At 39.1% G+C, this 17,469-nt stretch overlaps 1 protein-coding gene across 4 annotated transcripts in view; it reads right to left on the bottom strand.

The window, feature by feature from the left end:
* Positions 1-4,406: 4,406 nt before the first annotated feature.
* The window catches only part of TMPRSS7 (transmembrane serine protease 7), a 71,125-nt gene continuing 58,062 nt past the window's right edge, over positions 4,407-17,469 (bottom strand). For 3 of the 4 annotated variants that reach the window (XM_065588740.1, XM_065588734.1, XM_065588748.1), the window contains 8 exons: positions 16,619-16,755; positions 15,316-15,423; positions 13,522-13,632; positions 12,371-12,487; positions 10,183-10,360; positions 7,718-7,986; positions 6,926-7,062; positions 4,407-4,651 (listed from right to left, as the gene is read on the bottom strand). In XM_065588740.1, coding sequence (XP_065444812.1) covers positions 4,481-4,651; positions 6,926-7,062; positions 7,718-7,986; positions 10,183-10,360; positions 12,371-12,487; positions 13,522-13,632; positions 15,316-15,423; positions 16,619-16,755 — 1,228 coding nt within the window. In that variant the 3' untranslated portion in view covers positions 4,407-4,480. The remainder of the gene's footprint in view (positions 4,652-6,925; positions 7,063-7,717; positions 7,987-10,182; positions 10,361-12,370; positions 12,488-13,521; positions 13,633-15,315; positions 15,424-16,618; positions 16,756-17,469) is intronic. The other variant, XM_065588739.1, reaches the window with a different exon arrangement.

Raw genomic sequence — 17,469 nt, 5'->3', positions numbered from 1 at the left:
GGGTTTAAAGATAGGGTTTGGAGAAGACGAGCAATAATATGCAGGCAATACAGTGTCTTAGAGCTAGCATACCATTTAGTGAAAAAACAAACCTCAAAGCTTCTTGTAATTTAGGGCTGGTCTACACTGGGGGGGCTGGGATCGAACTAAGATACGCAACTTCAGCTACGCTAATTGCGTAGCTGAAGTCGAAGTATCTTAGTTCGACTTACCTGGCCATCCTCACGGCAGCAAGTCAACTGCCACGGCTCCCCCGTCAACTCCACTTACTCCTCCTGCCAACATGGAGTACAGGTGTTGATTTGGGGATCGATTTATCGTGTCTAGACGAGACGTGATAAATCGATCCCTGATAGATCGATTACTACCCGTTGATCCGGCGGGTAGTGTAGACGTGGCCTTAGATATAACCACCACTGTTCGATGCCTCAGAGGAGGTATTGCTATTCCACTGCACATTTTAAAACTTTATTTATGAATTGCTTCTTCAGAGTATATTTAAGAATGATAGGAAAATGTATTGAATTAAGGCTCCTCTCCTGAAAAGCAGCATAGACTTTAACAGCCGTGCACACATTTAAATATGTATTTATTAGGACTGTTGATTAATCGCAGTTAACTCACATGATTAACTCAAAAAAATTAATCGCAATTAAAAAAATTAATCGCAGTTTTAATTGCACTGTTAAACAATAGAATACCAATTGAAATTTATTAAATATTTTGGATAGTTTTCTACATTTTCATATACATTGTATTCTGTGTTGTAACTGAAATCAATGTGTATAAATATTTGCAATGTAAAAATGATAAAAGAAATAGTATTTTTCAATTCACCTCATACAAGTACCATAGTGCAATCTCTTTGTCATGAAAGTGCAATTTACAAATGTCGTTTTTTGTTACATAATTGCACTCAAAAACAAAACAATGTAAAACTTCAGAGCCTACAAGTCTACTCAGTCCTACTTCTTGTTCAACCAATCGCTAAGACAAACAAGTTTGTTTATATTTACAGGAGATAATGCTGCCAGCTTCTTATTTACAATGTCACCTGAAAGTGAAAACAGGCATTTGCATGGCTCTTTTGTAGTGGCATTTACGTGCCAGATATGCTAAACATTCTTATGCCCTTTCGTGCTTCAGCCACCATTCCAGAGGACATGCTTCCATGCTCATGATGCTTGTTAAAAAAAAATAATGAGTTTATTAAATTTATGACTGAACCCCTTGGGGGAAAATAGTATGTCCCCTGCTCTGTTTTACCTGCATTCTGCCATATATTTTATTTTATAGCAGTCTCAGATGATGACCCAGCACATGTTGTTCATTTTATGAACACTTTCCCTGCAGATTTCACAAAATGCAAAGAAGGTACCAATGTGAGATTTCTAAAGTTAGCTACAGCACTCGACCCAAGGTTTAAGAATCTGAAGTGCCTTCCAAAATCTGAGAGGGATGAGGTGTGGAGCATGCTTTCAGAAGTCTTAAAAGAGCAACACTCTGATGCATAAACTACAGAACCTGAACCACTAAACAGGAAAATCAACCTTCTGCTGCTGGCATCTGACTCAGATAACGAAAATGAATATGCGTTGGTCTGCACTGCTTTGGATTATTATCAAGCAGAACCTGTGATCAGCATGGACTCATGTCCCCTGGAATGATGGCTGAAGCATGAAGTGAACATATGAATCTTTAGTGCATCTGGAATGTAAATATCTTGTGACACCGGCTACAATAGTACCATGAGAATTCCTGTTCTCACTTTCAGTTGTCGTTGTAAACAAGAAGCAGGCAGCAGCATCTCGTGCAAATGTAAACAAACCGGTTTGTCTGAGCGATTGGCTGAACAAGAAGTAGGACTGAGTGGACCTGCAGGCTCTAAAATTTTACATTGTTTTATTTTTGAATGCCGGTTTTTGTACATCATTTTACATTTGTAAGTTCAACTTTCACGATAAAGAGATTGCACCACAGTACTTGTATTAGGTGAATTGAAAAATACTATTTCTTTTGTTTTTTTACAGTGCAAATACTTGTAATCAATAATAAATATAGAGTGAGCACTGTACACTTTGTATTCTGTGTTGTAATTGAAATAAATATATTTGAAAATGTAGAAAACATCCAAAAATATGTAAATAAATGGTGTTCTATTATTGTTTAACAGTACGATTAATCACAATTATTTTTTTAATTGCACATTTAATTTTTTTAATCACTTGACAGCCCTAGTATTTATGTCTTTGCAGGACTAGAACCTTAGATTTTAAGTTGAATGCTGGAGCTAGTTGCAATTTATCCTCAATGAAATTGCTCAAAATTCAGCCTTTTCAAAAATGGACTCAAATGTTTTAAACTTTTTTTTTTAATTTATTCATTTTACAGTTTTTCATCAAACTTTACGTGAAATGTTTTTTTCTGGCAGCTGTCCCAAAAATATTTCTCCTTACCCCCATTTTTTCAAGTTTGGGTTTTTTCCTTCTATTTTTATATTGCCTGTTTTGATCCGTCAGCTTAGTGAAATTTTCCTCTCCCACCCCAAAGCTAACAACTTTAATTTTAGAAAGTTTCCCCACTTACCAACCCCTTCCTTCTCCCCCTTCAGTCATTTAAAAATAGTCTGTGAGAAATTTGGACCATTATGAGAAACAGAATAAACATTGTTTCAAATTTGCCACAACATTTATTTTTCATTCTGCAGCCAGGTCTAGTAACTATGCCCCATATCAGAATATATAAAACTTGTTTTGACAAAGACAATTATTATTATCATTAATAATAATAAATAATAATAGATACTTTATTATTAATTATTATTAAGCACTGCAATAGTGTCTAGAGGCCAGGGCTCATTAGTGCTAAGCACTGTACAAATACATAACAATTCATCACTGATGAAAATATTGGCCTATAGATTACTATCAAACGTAACCAATCCATATATAAATTGGTACGGGCATATTTTGAGATCTAAACCTTCAGACTGTCTTAACTGGTAATACTCACAGTAGTAATCATTATTTCGTATGGTGGTAGTATCATCCTTTAAGTAGACAATCTACAAATTAAGTATTGGTGTCAGAATCCAACCTAAAGTCAAAATGATGAGCAGTAGATTTTAGCATGTCTAAAATGGTTCTAGGATTTGAGTCTTCACCCTCAAAATTTTAAACATCCTTTTAGTACATGCTACATCTAAATGTCTGACACTTGCAGTGTAAATTCAGGATAAAACCCACAGATTCCATTAGATTGTATTCATAACACTTTGTATTCCTTCTTGACAAATATTTGTAGTAGCAATTGTGTTCTCAAAAGCTTTTAGAAAAAGTGTCAAATACATGTACAAACACAGGCACACTTGCAGGGTGGGTTTTTCAGCTTTTTTGAAACTGCAGTTCTCAGCCAGCAGAGCAGAAGGACCTCTTTCTCCAAGTCAATTAGTATATTGTTCGGAAAGTGGAGGAAAGTGGCTTTTGGAATTCAGACTCCTGACAGAAGGCGCCATTACTGCTGATTGTTTAGACTATTACCAAGTCTAATATTACCACAGACTAATATTGGAGAAGTGGGATGAACAAGGAAAAGACTCACAGGTCACAAGAAAGGCTGGATTGATTTCCTTAGGCTGCTTATTGGCCTGGTTTTTGTTTTTGCATTCTTGAAGAGAAATACAGCTGCTGCCATGGGACCCAAATCTTCCGCTTGTTTCCTCTGGTTCTTGCTCACCCGCTCAAAGTCAAATTGATTGCCACCTGTGGGATCAAGAAGGAGTTTTCCTCCAGGTCAGACTGGAAATGACCTTGGGTTGTCTTTTTTTTTTTTTTTTGCCTTCCTCTGCAGTGTGTGGTCCTGGATCACTTGCCAGGATTATCTGGTTATCTCACTTAATCATTTCCCTGCCATTGCAGGGGCTTCAAGCACTGGTGCACCTTGGTCCCTCCTAGTCTCTGCCTCTGGCACATAATAGTCTAGTCTCCTGTGGGCTGTAATACTTCCGTCTCATTTTGGTTGTTGAGTTAGCGGCTGGGTGCTGTTGGTGGCCTGTAATACACAGGAAGTCAGAGTAGATGATCTGGTGTTCCCTTCTGGCCTTTAACTCGATGACTCTTCTGCCAAAACTGCACAATTGTTGTGACTTGCATGGTCATTTCCCATTGCAGTCATTGCTCTGTCCATAATTGTTTTGAAAAGTTGACAGTTATTTGTCCTAGCATACCTGTGGTCTACCTTAAACATCCCTTGCACTAGGCTTTCCAGACATGCAAAATACAATCTCACCCTCCATCTGAACAGATGCCCTGTATTCTCTATTTCAATAAATAGAATGTGTGGACATTTTGAAGCTAAGGCATTTGTGTGATCTCTGATGCATGCAAAAAAATTGAACATCCACCAACTGTTTATTAATGTGATTTTAATGGAGATAATCCAGATACAATATACTTTTTGTTGCCATTTGACCATTTCCAGATTACAAAACCAAAGGCACATATCTGTGAATCCACGGAGAAAACTTTGACACCCTTGTGTATACACCAGGGAAATTTGGTCTTCCACAGCCATAACCCCAGCTAACAATGCCAGTCAAAAACCACCGTCCATCACCGTTGCTTCGACATGACAGGGGTCCTCCAGAATCACCCTAAGAAAATAATATTTTAGTTTAGATATTCTATGGTAAAGAGTAATAAAACCTGGGCAAAATTCCACAGTATATACTTGGGCAACACTCCATGGAGCTCAGTGTAAGTTTTGCTTAATGACAGAAAAACTTGGCCCATTAGGTCTGATTAGGAATAAAAGAAATAAATTCAATTAAATACAATGTAGATCATACTTATCCATTTGTATCACCTATACTATTATGTGTTTAATATTGCTGACATCTAACATGCACTGGATATGATTTTAGAGTTCTATAGAGGCTTATTTTGTTTTGGCCAAAACTAGGGGTACCTACATTTGCTATTGAAAAGTATTATCTTTATTAATGGATTTAATGCAATACATTTTAGGATTCAACATCATCCTTGCTACTTAGAACAAAGACCAAATTCTGCCCTCTAATATATGCACCTGTCCTATTATCTTCTATCATACCAGCAGCTGCATGCATGCATCTGAGGAGCAAAAATCAGGCCCTACACAAATAGTTCAACAATAACATTCCACAAATAGCTTGTTTAGCTCCAAAATAAAATATGAAAAAGCATTTAAATGGGAACAGGACTGGACCTTTAAGTCAAATACAAATAGAAAAAATGTGGAGCTCCTGAGTGAGAGAGAGCCAAGCATATTTGTTTTAAATTATGTTTCTCCCTTTCCAAAACACTGTACAGTTTAACAGGATTCAGAATGAAGAAAATGTGTATGGACAAATAATAAAGCATTTGAAAGTAGAGGAGTATAATAAAGAAATCTGCTGTGAACTATAGTAAACCTTATAAAGCACAAGGCAACTACGATGCTATAAAAGACAACCCAGTAGCAATATTCTCTTCATCACTAGGATACTCTGGTAACAGTACTATTTGCAAAATTTCATAGAAATAAATGATCCGTAGTATAGTTCCCCCACATTCATGATACAAATCTAAAGTCAACATTATGATTCAAGTTTCTTCTGCTTTGAGAATTTACCTCACATCGGGCAATTGGGAGCTAATCAACAAAGCTCCATCAGGGTAATTACTAGAGCTGGTAAAAAATTGTCCAAGAGAAAAGCTGATTTGGCTAAATCAATATGTTTCACAGACGTGTACTGAATTCATCCAATATTTTGAAGGAAACAATTTAAATGTTGTGTTTCAACTTCACCATTTGGAATTTTTTCTTATACAATACACTAATAAAAAAGAAGTCGTCAAAATCAAAGATTTTTATAAGGTCATTTCAATGTTACCAAAACAAAAGTTCAGAAATTTCAACTTTTTTTTTGTCCTAATTTGGAAATTCCAAGTTTTGACTAGATCTAAGAATCACAAAAACCAGACAGCTACAATTTGCACCAGTGGTGCTTACTCCAGTTTTCAATAGGACAAGGCATCAATGCTGCAACTTGTGGCTTTCCTTGAGTATGTTTGATCACCCACACACACACATAGCTGCAGTAGTGTTAACTCCTGATTGGTGGATTGGGGCAAATTCCTTATGTAAGCAAGGCCTTAAATAATTTTTTTTTCTATCACTTTCCAACACTAGCAAAAGGACAGGACAGGATTATGGCTCAGTCCCACTTCCATCCTGGCCAGGACAGGATTTAAAAACACTCAGATTCTGGCCCTCAAGTTTTAAAAGAGCAGATATACTCAGCTTAGTGACTGAGCAAAATGATTGTACAAATGGCATTACTGAATTCCATGTTTATTGCCTCTCAGTGACTCCACATCAAGTATGCTATTCACTTGTAAAATTATGCTTGCTTGCTTGCTTGCTAGCACTTCAGCTGTCAACCTTGTAATCTCAACCTGGCATCCAAGAGTCAGGCCACGTTCACGCTTTCTTTTAAGTCTTCATCTGTTTGAAGGCAGTATTTATCCTGAGACTCTGTGATCCTGACTTGCATTTGTGTGGCCCATTGGCCCTGTAACTGAAACTTAGTAAACAGTGCTATTGATGCACACAAAGAAGTAGGTCTCAGCTTCTTCTTTGCTGTGTTGGTTTTGTAGTACTAACCAGAGTAATAATATTTCCTTTCCCACCACTGCCAACACATTTAATGCTAGTGAAGTCAGCACACAGATGGCAGATCTGCTGATAAAGAGGTTTTTTGCACAGCTGTTTTTCAGAGCAGAAGTATACATACATCAAGACAGTTAGCTAATAGTTCTTTACCACTTATAATGCAACAATGAAAGATCAAAGATAATGATTTAATTTGAGCTGTATATATATATAAAAAAAACAAACCACCTACTTTGCAGCCATCTTTCATCCCAGACATTACCCCCGCACATAGCATCCGGGCTGTGATAATCCCATATGTGGAATGACACAATGTTTGGTCAACAATTTCTACCTCCGCTTTCTGCAGAATTGGTGAACCCTGGTTATCTGGATAACATATTGAAAGAAAGCCAACCTGATTTAATAGACTTGAAAAATACTGCTCATGTATTTGACAGTTAATGCGTCTGCTCCCTGCCTAACAGTTTAACTTCTGTTGCTCCAGATCTAGACAATTATCTCAATGCAACCCATGAAGATAATGTGTTGTTCAATACAAATGTAAGTTCAATACAACTTGTGTTAAACAATTAAGTTCCTTTCTTTTAAAATGTACATCCACCCAACACCATACAAAGATTAGTTCCATGTGAGTTTAATCCAAACATGAGCACATGAGATTTTTAGTTCTACCTAGGTCTATAGAAACTCTAGCGAATTAAGTTCTCCAAGCAGGATGTCAAATTACCATCAGAACTAACCATCTTAGGGTCTGGAGTTAACTTCCCTAAGACACTGTTTCTAGCAGCTTAACCCCTTCAGACAGGAAGAACAGAACAAACACTACAGGGCAGTAGGCAATAAGGAATCCTGCCCCATCCCCCCATTTGAGTGTAGTCCTTCTTAATGCAGGAAAGAGTGAAGACTAACTAGACACAAGTCAAATTCAACCTTGGAGTGTGCCAGTACAATGTCACTCGAGTCAATGGAGATAAGACAGAACTTAGTTTGGCCCTATGAGTGAATGAAAGTAGGAGCTCACTTGCTTCTTGCCTTTGACCCCAGCCTGTTATCCAGCACTTCTCGCCATTGCGTGTTTTATGTGAAAGTGGAGGTATGCAGATCGGCTGAATGACGTGTTTCATTGTGTCAGGCCATGGCATGCTTAGCTGTAGCAGTGCAACATCATAGTCATAGTTTCTGCTGTTATAATATTCGTGAACAATGATTCTTCTCACTGCAGACACAAACTTGGCATTCCCTTGAGTGCGCATGCCTAAGTGCGCAGTCCAAGTTCGAGGATCGGATAGCCTAATTGACAATGGATTAATGTACAATCAATCTTCAAGATAAACTCTTGGAAACATCTTCAGGACACAATGCCCAGGAAAACCCTGGTGTTGAATTATAAAATGGCAATTTTTAAACCCAAAAGAAGAAAACCAAAACCACAAAATATGGAACTAACAGAATACATGCTGGTATCACGTTTTACCCAGAATGCTTTTGCTGCAGCTTCCAATTCCCTTTTTAAGTTTCCTTGTTGTCTTACCTACATAGTAATTCTTTGGGACAAGGACCTTGTTCTCACACCTCCCTGTAAAGGCGTCTAACTTGCTGTTAGCAGCACACTGTTAGTAATACCACCTTGTAGATACCTGAATCTAAGGCCTTTTCTACACTGGTGGCACCATATAGGTGTGACGTTATTGACATAAACTGGGACCATATAGATCATTGTTGCAACCAAAGTCCTGTAGTGGCACCCAAATCTTGTATAAAGGGGGTCAAATGGGGTGTCTAGGACAAGGTTATGGTTTACTGGTTATGATTATGCTGTCTATATGTGTGTATCAGTTTTGTAGTCGAAGTTATGAATATTGGCTCTATACTGTCTGTATGGCAAACTTATGCTATGCTTCTGGGTAACATCCCAGACAAGCTGAGATTAGCTCTGCCTAGCCTGCTTGATGGCCCATTAAGGACCATCAGCTATACAATGGACCCATTGAGAGAAGGCAGATACGCCTTGTACCTCAGCAAAGTATGCAGGGACTGGCCCATGTGACTCCAGACTCCATGTTGCTGTAATTTAAGAACAAAGAGGTGTTCTTACACCTGGAAAAGACTATATAAGGCTGATGCCTGATCTCCATCTTGTCTTCAATCCTGCTTCATACCTCTGGAGGAACTTTGCTACAAGCTGAAGCTTTGAACAAAGGACTGAGGACCCATCCCAGCGGGGGATGTATCCCAGAGACTTGATTTGAACCTGCAGTTTATTCCATCCCTGCTGCAAGCCTGAACCAAGAACTTTGCCATTACTGTATGTAATTGATTCCATTTAACCAATTCTAACTCTCATCTCTATCTTTTCCCTTTTATGAATAAACCTTTAGATTTTAGATTCTAAAGGATTGGCAACAGCATGATTTGTGGGTAAGATCTGATTTGTATATTGACCTGGGTCTGGGGCTTGGTCCTTTGGGATCAGGAGAACCTTTTACTTTTACTGGGGTATTGGTTTTCATAACCATTTGTCCCCATAACGAGTGGCACTGGTGGTAATACTGGGAAACTGGAGTGTCTAAGGAGATTGCTTGTGAGACTTGCGGTTAGTCAGTGGGGTGAGACCGAAGTCCTCTTAGTCTGGCTGGTTTGGTTTGCCTTAGAGGTGGAAAGAACCCCAGCCTTGGGCTGTAACTGCCCTATTTGAGCAATTTGTCCTGAGTTGGCACTCTCAGTTGGGTTCTGCCAGAACCGCTTTGTCACAATAGGGTATACGTACTTACACACTACAGTGAAAAGCGGGCTGTGTCCACACTGTGGTGTGTAGGTAGGTACATGTGGCTCTCATAGTGGGGAGGCAGCAAGACACTAGACTGCTAAAGGTTGGACAGTAGACAGGAGAGGCCCTGCTTGAGCATGTAGAAAGCTGCATAGGGTATATATATAGCGTAAGGTCTGGCATGGCTTTTCCCGCCTAAGCAAAGCCTCACCGTCTAGGCTGTTATTTATAATCATGCTGTGAGGGCACGCGGTGTACGTACCCAACACGCCACCAAAACTTAATTTAGACTATGTGAAATGAAAGGTAAATTTGAAAACTGAACACCCCCCCCCCACACACACACACATCATTAGGATTTCTGTATATGTGAAGCGCAGGGGATACTGGTTAAAACCCCTCACTATTTAATTCATAGTATTAAATGAACTGAAATCAAGTGACAGTATTCAGTTAACTCACCCTGTGCCATATCTACCGGAAACCACCACATTCAGAGGTACTGAAAATGCTTCAGGTGCATTAAGTGCAGGGCCGCCCAGAGGATTCAGGGGGCCTGGGGCAAAGCAATTTTGGGGGCCCCTTCCATACAAAAAAAAAAGGGGCAATACTATAGAATACTATATTCTCGTAGGGGCCCCTGTGGGGCCTGGGGCAAATTGCCCCACTTGCCCGTCCTCCCCCCGGGCAGCCCTGATTAAGTGGATGTCATTGTTTACCTGTTTCCTTGAAAACAATGAGCTGCCGACAGAAGCCATTCCCTAGAGATCACCGATGCCCCACAATAAGCAACTCCAACAAAATGGAGGCTGACTTGCCAGGGCCATTCACCTTCTTGTGCATCAGAGCCTCCTATGATTCGATGGTAAATATCGCTGATTTTACTGCTGCCGCAGCCTTTAAAAGAAGATTGGTAAATTTATTATTTCTATGACACTAGCACCCATCATGTGCAAGGATGCTTCCCAAATGGAGGAAGAAAGAATCCTTCTCCCCACTATCTTCTTCAACAAAGGCATTTTGAAATGCATTTCACTGAAAGGCTCTGAACTGAAACAGGAGGTCCTAGATTTATCTTACCTATTCATGGAAAGAAAAGATGGTCTTGTGGTTACTGCACCAGACTGGGGAGTTCTGGGGTCTCTTCCTAGCTTTGCCACAGACTTCCGGAGCAATTGTGAGCCAGTCACTCACTCTCTGTGCCTCAATTCACCATCTGCAAAGCGGAGATAACCCTTCCCTACCTCACAGAGATGTTGGGAGAATAAATTTACTGTGGGTGGGTTTCAATATATAAACTAGACGGGGGTGGGGGGGACCAGATACCATTCCTACCTCCCTCTCGTGTGCCTGAACCTAAGCTGGAGGCATCCCTTGTGGAGGAGCTACACTGCATTACTGAACTATTCTAATTGTTGCCCTTCTCTTGACACTGTGAAGAAAGCAGCAGGCAGCCACAGTGCGGGGTTTATGACTTGAATACCTGTCCACTCGGGAATGGATTGGGGCTGAAAAAGTTTGTTTATTTCACACAGACTACACATGGAGTGGTCAATAACCTGGAGTCTGAAAACATTGTTGCCAGCTCCTGTAAATTTATAAATACAACAATTTTGGCCCCTGCTACTGGCAGTCTCACAATGACATGAAAAGCGCCACACATCATGTGACTTAGGATACAAGGGAGAAAGATCTCCCCCAAAGGCCCTGTTATCTAGAAGACGTTGCACTAAACTACAAATCCATATACCATGAGCTCTCATCCCAGTTCTTCCATTGACGACTGTTAACGTTTCTAGGCATTTCACCACCTCTATTATGAGCCAAGATTCTACCTTCTCATCATGCCAACATAAGATTTTTATTATTATTGATTACATGTATTGCAGTAGCACCTCAGATCCCAATCACAGCACTGTTGTAGGCACAGTACTAATCTAACATGGAACGTTCCCTGCCAAAGAAAGGGAGCCTACACTAAGTAATGGAAGAGCAATACAATAAATGAAATAAACAGATGTCACTTAGATGGCACAGATCTTCAGTATAGAGCATCTCTTTTTTCATGCTTTGATCCGCATTAAAATACTTCATGTTGCCATTTAAGTTCCAAATGGTGCTGATTAACACTTGACCTTAAAAGAGGCAGGTTACACTTCTCAGAGCGATTTGTCTAATACCAGCTGCAAATTCAGGCAGATATTATTCCATTGGTTTAATCACTATATTCCATGCTGTACTTTTTTCTGTGCATAGAGGACTGTTATCCTGTGATGTCAGCCATGCATCTTTCATTAGCACACAGCTCATAGTAAAAAAAGTTAGATTTTAAGTTATCTTGAAAAGTTACAGTTTATCCTTGGCGGCTATCCCTTCTTCTTCCGAATCTACCATGATCCTCAGAAAATACAAATCACAGATGGTTTGCTGAAGCATCCTTCCTCTTAATAGGATTTGATCATCATGTAACAGGAACAATATCCTCTAAATAAGCGACTGAGGAAGCTGGGGCACCAATTAAAAAACTCTGTGAAGTGTTGGCAAAATTTTAACTAGAATAGAACTGATTCTTTGACTGGCTACCCAACTTCACTCTGCAACTCGCCCTGCTCTCTAGCCCCACAGACAAGAATCTATTTTAAACCTGAACATTAAAAGCACACGCACACAACAGTTTGTGTTGTGAGGAGCCTTAACTCTAACGCTAAAACAACAAAGAAATTCCATCACAACACAAATCAGATCCAATATCACCTGATTTCCAAGCTTCAACTTATTACCAATGTATTGAACACATTCGGAACACACTTACCACTGAGTAGAAAGTGTATGTACTTTAAATAGGAAAAAATGTAATTTAAATATAAAAAGCTAAAATTTGAAGATTAATATTTGAGAGACTCTTACTGCAATTACTTTCATCACTTCCATCAAGACAGTCCGCTGTCCCATCACACTTTGCATTTTGCTTTCTAATGCAAATATTATCTCTGCACTTGAAAGTATGGTTGGCGCAAGGAATACCTGAAACAGGAAACAAAAAGGAACCATATACTTCTGGACTGTCAATCCAGCAGCTTGGACTAAGAAATTGTCTCCACTTAAAGGGTTGGCCAAACCCCCACTACCAGGGCCGGCTCTAGGCACTTTTCAAGGGGCCCTTTTTTTTTTTGCTTGGGGTGACAAAAAACCTGGAGCCGGCCCTGCCCACTACAACTCCCCCCCCCCCCCCCCCATTAGCTATTCAGCTTGTACTGGCAAAAACTGAACAGAGTAAGCTATACTAGCAAAAGAATTTTTTTCTGGTATAAGCAGCATCTCCAATAAGGCTTTTGGAGACATAGCTACACTGAGAGGTGTGGGGTTTTTTGGTTTTTTTCCCCATGCTCCTAACCAGCAGTTATGCTGTAAGTATAGGCAAGGCCTAAGTGTAGACTGGAAAAAAATGAAAGTCATTAGCAAAGACGTCAATGCTTTTATTACAACAGCATGAGTTAACCATAGCAACTCAATGAGGGAAGCTTTAATAATCATATTTTAGGTAAGGAGTATTCCAACCTCTGTGTCCTTCATATCTTTTCCTATTCCTTCTTGGGTCACATTAAATAAACAAAATACTTGTTTCTTGCCAACTCAGAAATATCCTATGAAATTTCACATGGCTAGAATAAAAGTTAAATAGGCCTAAAACATGGCTAGCCTGAAAAAAACATTTTTGTAGCATTTCCTCAATTTTGGTCTTTTGGTGTCTTGCTATTCTGCAAAATATCTGTTCCTCAAACAAAACTATGCACGTCTGATTCCTAATAAGACTTATTTCTTACATAGCTCTTTTCAGGCATTTAGTCCTAAGAGCAGCCTCAGAGGTTTGTTGGGCTTTTTTACAAGCATCTCAAGAAGCTAAGCATCATTTCAGGCCTACACAAGAACAATTGTCTAAGGATATTCATGTTAGAGCTTGACTATGCCCTTTAGAGTAACTCATTTGGGCCAGATATTCCAACTAGAGTTGGGTAAATGATGGAGAGGAAACATACTTGACCAAAAAGTAACCATACTTTTGGTGCAGTTCTGCTCATCTCTGCCATCCTCACAGTCATGTATTCCATTGCAGGCAAGTGAAGTATACTGCATCAAGAAGCTGGCATTACAGTTCTCTTTGGACACAGCTAGAGTAGGAAGAAAGCAGGAGATCAGCAACGCAAATATCGTGGCTAAATTTGGAGGGCTGTGTAGAGTTCTATTAATACCAACCCTGCCACCATCTAAAAGATTTATATATCTTCCTCTATCACCAGGTACTTTACAAAGGTAAGTATTATTACTGTCTTATGCATGAGGAAACCAAAGAGAAGAACACTAAGTAAATTACCCAAGGTCACAAAACTAGTCAGTGACAGATTCAGAAATTAAATCCACATCTGTTGTAATTATTGAGCCTACAAATGTATCCTAATTGTGATCTCACCTGTAAAAATTGAGTGTAAATTCATAAGATGTCACAATAACCACAACAAATGGTGATATGAAAAGACACAAAAGGGAAACAGAAAGACTGAATTAGTCCAACCAAAAAGGCCTCCTGAGATAACTCAAGGACGTTGTTATGTTCATGCCTGGTACAACAAGGAAAGTGTGGAACAGGATATTAGTGAACCAATATTAGTGTGTAGGAAACTAAGCCTAATTGGTGGCCAAAACAACGAGAGGATGGGCTATTCCATCCATTGCTGCTTTGGGGCTCCTTAAAGAAGGAGACTTTGGGGAGAAGTCATCATAGTTGCCACCCCACCATCTTCTGGGACACCAGACCTTTGTCATCCTAATCTGAAAAATGTCCTGACCAGACTGGGCCAGAGAGACGAACCCAGATAACATTGCCACCTCCCCTGGCTCCACCTGAATCCCAATCACCACTTGAGATGAAATGAGATTGGATTTTAACAAGAACAAACAGCTCCAGCCAATCACAACTAATTTTTTCTCTTTCCCCCCAAAAGGACAGATATTAACCGTTAATACCATCTAAGAGACTGTCAAATAAGGGCATTTTCCTTCTAAAGCCTCTCTCTAGCTAGAGAGAAAGGGAACAAGCAATATTATTAAAATTAAAGTCTTAATACTTTACATTTCAAATGCTGTAACTATTTTTCCTTCTTTTCTTTCTCTTTAATAAAAAAGTTAAAAGGATTTTTAATCATGTGTTATCATGGTACTAAGCAGGCTGAGGTCTCGATATACCAAATCCCAAACCTTGTTTAACACTGTTTAAAGCTGCACGGTTTCAGAAACATAGTCAACTCTTTGGGCCTGTATATTCCATCTCAATTAATACAGTACACCCTATTGATTTTAACTGTAACTGGTTATTTCCAATCTGATGTTCAGCCATCCCTTCCACTATAGTCTTCAGATAATGGATCCTTAATGCCTGAAGGTTAATGCACTAACCCGCTATATAGCCTGTCCCCATCAGCACCCATTAATATGCATTTAGAATAAAGTTGCATTGCTAAGATGAAGAGGATGAGGAAGCGGGTAGGACATAGAATGTTTTAATTTAACAACGTCATCCTCCGGAGGAAAATAAACATGACTTGTTTCAGTTATTTTTGGATAACTGATTGACCTTTATCCCCTAGCTCTTTAGTATTACCATCTTGTCTGTAGCAAATAAATCAAGGCTCACAAATTTTTCACATTTGTTTAAGCAACCAAATCTGAATTTATCTTAGGCCTACAAAAACAGGCTGGAAATCTCAAGTTTTCTAGTACTCTTCTTTAAATTCCAACAGAAAAAATATTAACACATTCTTTGGGTTTCCATTTGCAAATGATAAGCAAATACTAACCACAAAAGAGTTCATCGCTTTCATCAAAGCAGTCATTTACGCCATCACAACGCTGAGCCTGCTCAATGCATAGGCCAGTGGAACATTTGAAGTACTCGGCTGGACATGCTGAAGGCAAAATGGATAGTCTATAAATTCTCTGCTTCCAAATATTTGTAATTCACAACATGAAAGTAACACCATTAACATATTGTAAGGAAACAAAGTAAAATATGTTTAAAAATATTGTTAGCTGTGTTATTACTGCCACCTTAACTTATTGGAAAGCATTTAATGTTAGCCAGACTCCTACACTCTACTCTTCACTCAACTTTCACCAGAAAGAATCAAGAATGGCCTGATTCTTTTTTTAATATTCAATTCCTTTCTGACTCCCATTTCTGTTTATGCATTTCAAATGCAAACGTCACTGCAGTATGGACCAGTCCAGTTCCAGTGTAGAAGATGGGCATAAGAAAGTGTAGAGTATAAGATTTATACACACAGTCCCCCTCAATTAAACATATCTCAGTTGGGATTTTTTCCTATTATATCCTCATGTATTTCCCCCTCCCTCAAATACATCTTTTCTTGTTACGCTGCCCAATAAATATTCCTTATGTTTTCACACTAACTACCTACAACTTCTGCTGTTCATGGCTGGCTCTTTAGTTATGATTGCTGCATGGCAGAGTATGTAAACTCATAGAAAAAACTGTATGGGCAGAAAGAACAGGAGTACCTGTGGCACTTTAGAGACTAACAAATGTATTAGAGCATAAGCTTTCGTGGACTACAGCCCACTTCTTCGGATGCATACAGAGTGGAATAAATATTGAGGAGATATATATAAACACATACAGAGAGCATAAACAGGTGGGAGTTGTCTTACCAAGTCTGAGAGGCCAATTAAGTAAGAGAAAAAAAACTTTTGAAGTGTATGGGCAGAGTTTGTTAATTGGTGCACTGTTTGATTGGAGCAGCAGCAGCAGCAAAGTAACATAGCAGAGACATGCATTAACAATGGCTTTGGGTGGAGGTGGGGAGTGACAGAATGGCAAATGTAGCTGACATTTTAGATCACTGAACCAGTTAACAAATTTCAGAGTAGATCATTGACTTAATTTAGGTGTAAAGTCTTTTACTTAAGGTTAGTGAATAAACCGGATTTCCTTGAAATATTTATTCTCAAGTTAATTCAGTTTCTCACGAAATCCAAAACTCATTTGTCATGAATCTTAAAAAAACTAAACTTGTGGTAAATATTTTAATTCAAAAAGGGATTTTATAAACATCCACAGAAAAAAATTGAAAACCATCTTACGTTGGCTGATGTTGTAGCTGCCATATTCCACCAGAAGCGGCTGCTCTGAAAGCTTGGAACTACACTGAAGCTCAATGTTAACTAAAGAGCTTGCAACATGGAAAACTGTTTGGTGATCAATGTAGTAACCACAGTACCTAAAAATGAGTGATGATAACGTTAGTTAAAAAGCTGCTTTTGCACTAAAATGCTTCACATACTATTTAAGTACAACATCACCGAAGTGCAGCCACCTGGTACACAGTGTAATTGCCTAACATATTTTAGCCTAGGAGACAAGGGCAAATGAGAAGTGGGATGTTATTCCCTCAGATCAGATGAGGCTTTTTTTTTTTTTTAGGGGAGGGGGGAGAATAGGTCTCATCTGAAAAACAATTGCACAATAAGCTACATAAATCAATTTACTTCCCACTGAACTACAAAGGGGGAAATCGAACCTACTGCACTATTGTCAACCTCAAGCATTCAAAAAAAATTATGGGACTGACTTAAAAATTATGAGACTTTATTTAAACAACATATTCAGGATTTTTGCATTATAGGTTCTGAGCCCTTAGGCTCTCACTGCATGCCTTCAAGCTGTTCCCTGCAGGAGTGAGAGCTAGAAACTTAATTTTCTTTAATGAATACTGAGATTTTTGCATGTAGTCTCTTGACTCCAGGAGCTGGGGCTTGAACATATACACCAAAAATCCCAAGCCTCGTGATAAAATCATGAGAGTTGGCAACACTGCTCCTGGGATTTGAACCTAAGATTTCAATAAGCCCGTGATTTCAGACAGGGTACGGTGATTCAGTGTGCAGCCAAAGTGCTCAGGCACCATGGGGACAATGGAGGGAAACGGAAATCA

This window comes from Chrysemys picta, chromosome 1 (assembly GCF_011386835.1).
Source record: "Chrysemys picta bellii isolate R12L10 chromosome 1, ASM1138683v2, whole genome shotgun sequence".
Taxonomy (NCBI): domain Eukaryota; kingdom Metazoa; phylum Chordata; order Testudines; family Emydidae; genus Chrysemys; species Chrysemys picta.
This window is presented reverse-complemented; position numbering and strand designations above follow the sequence as displayed.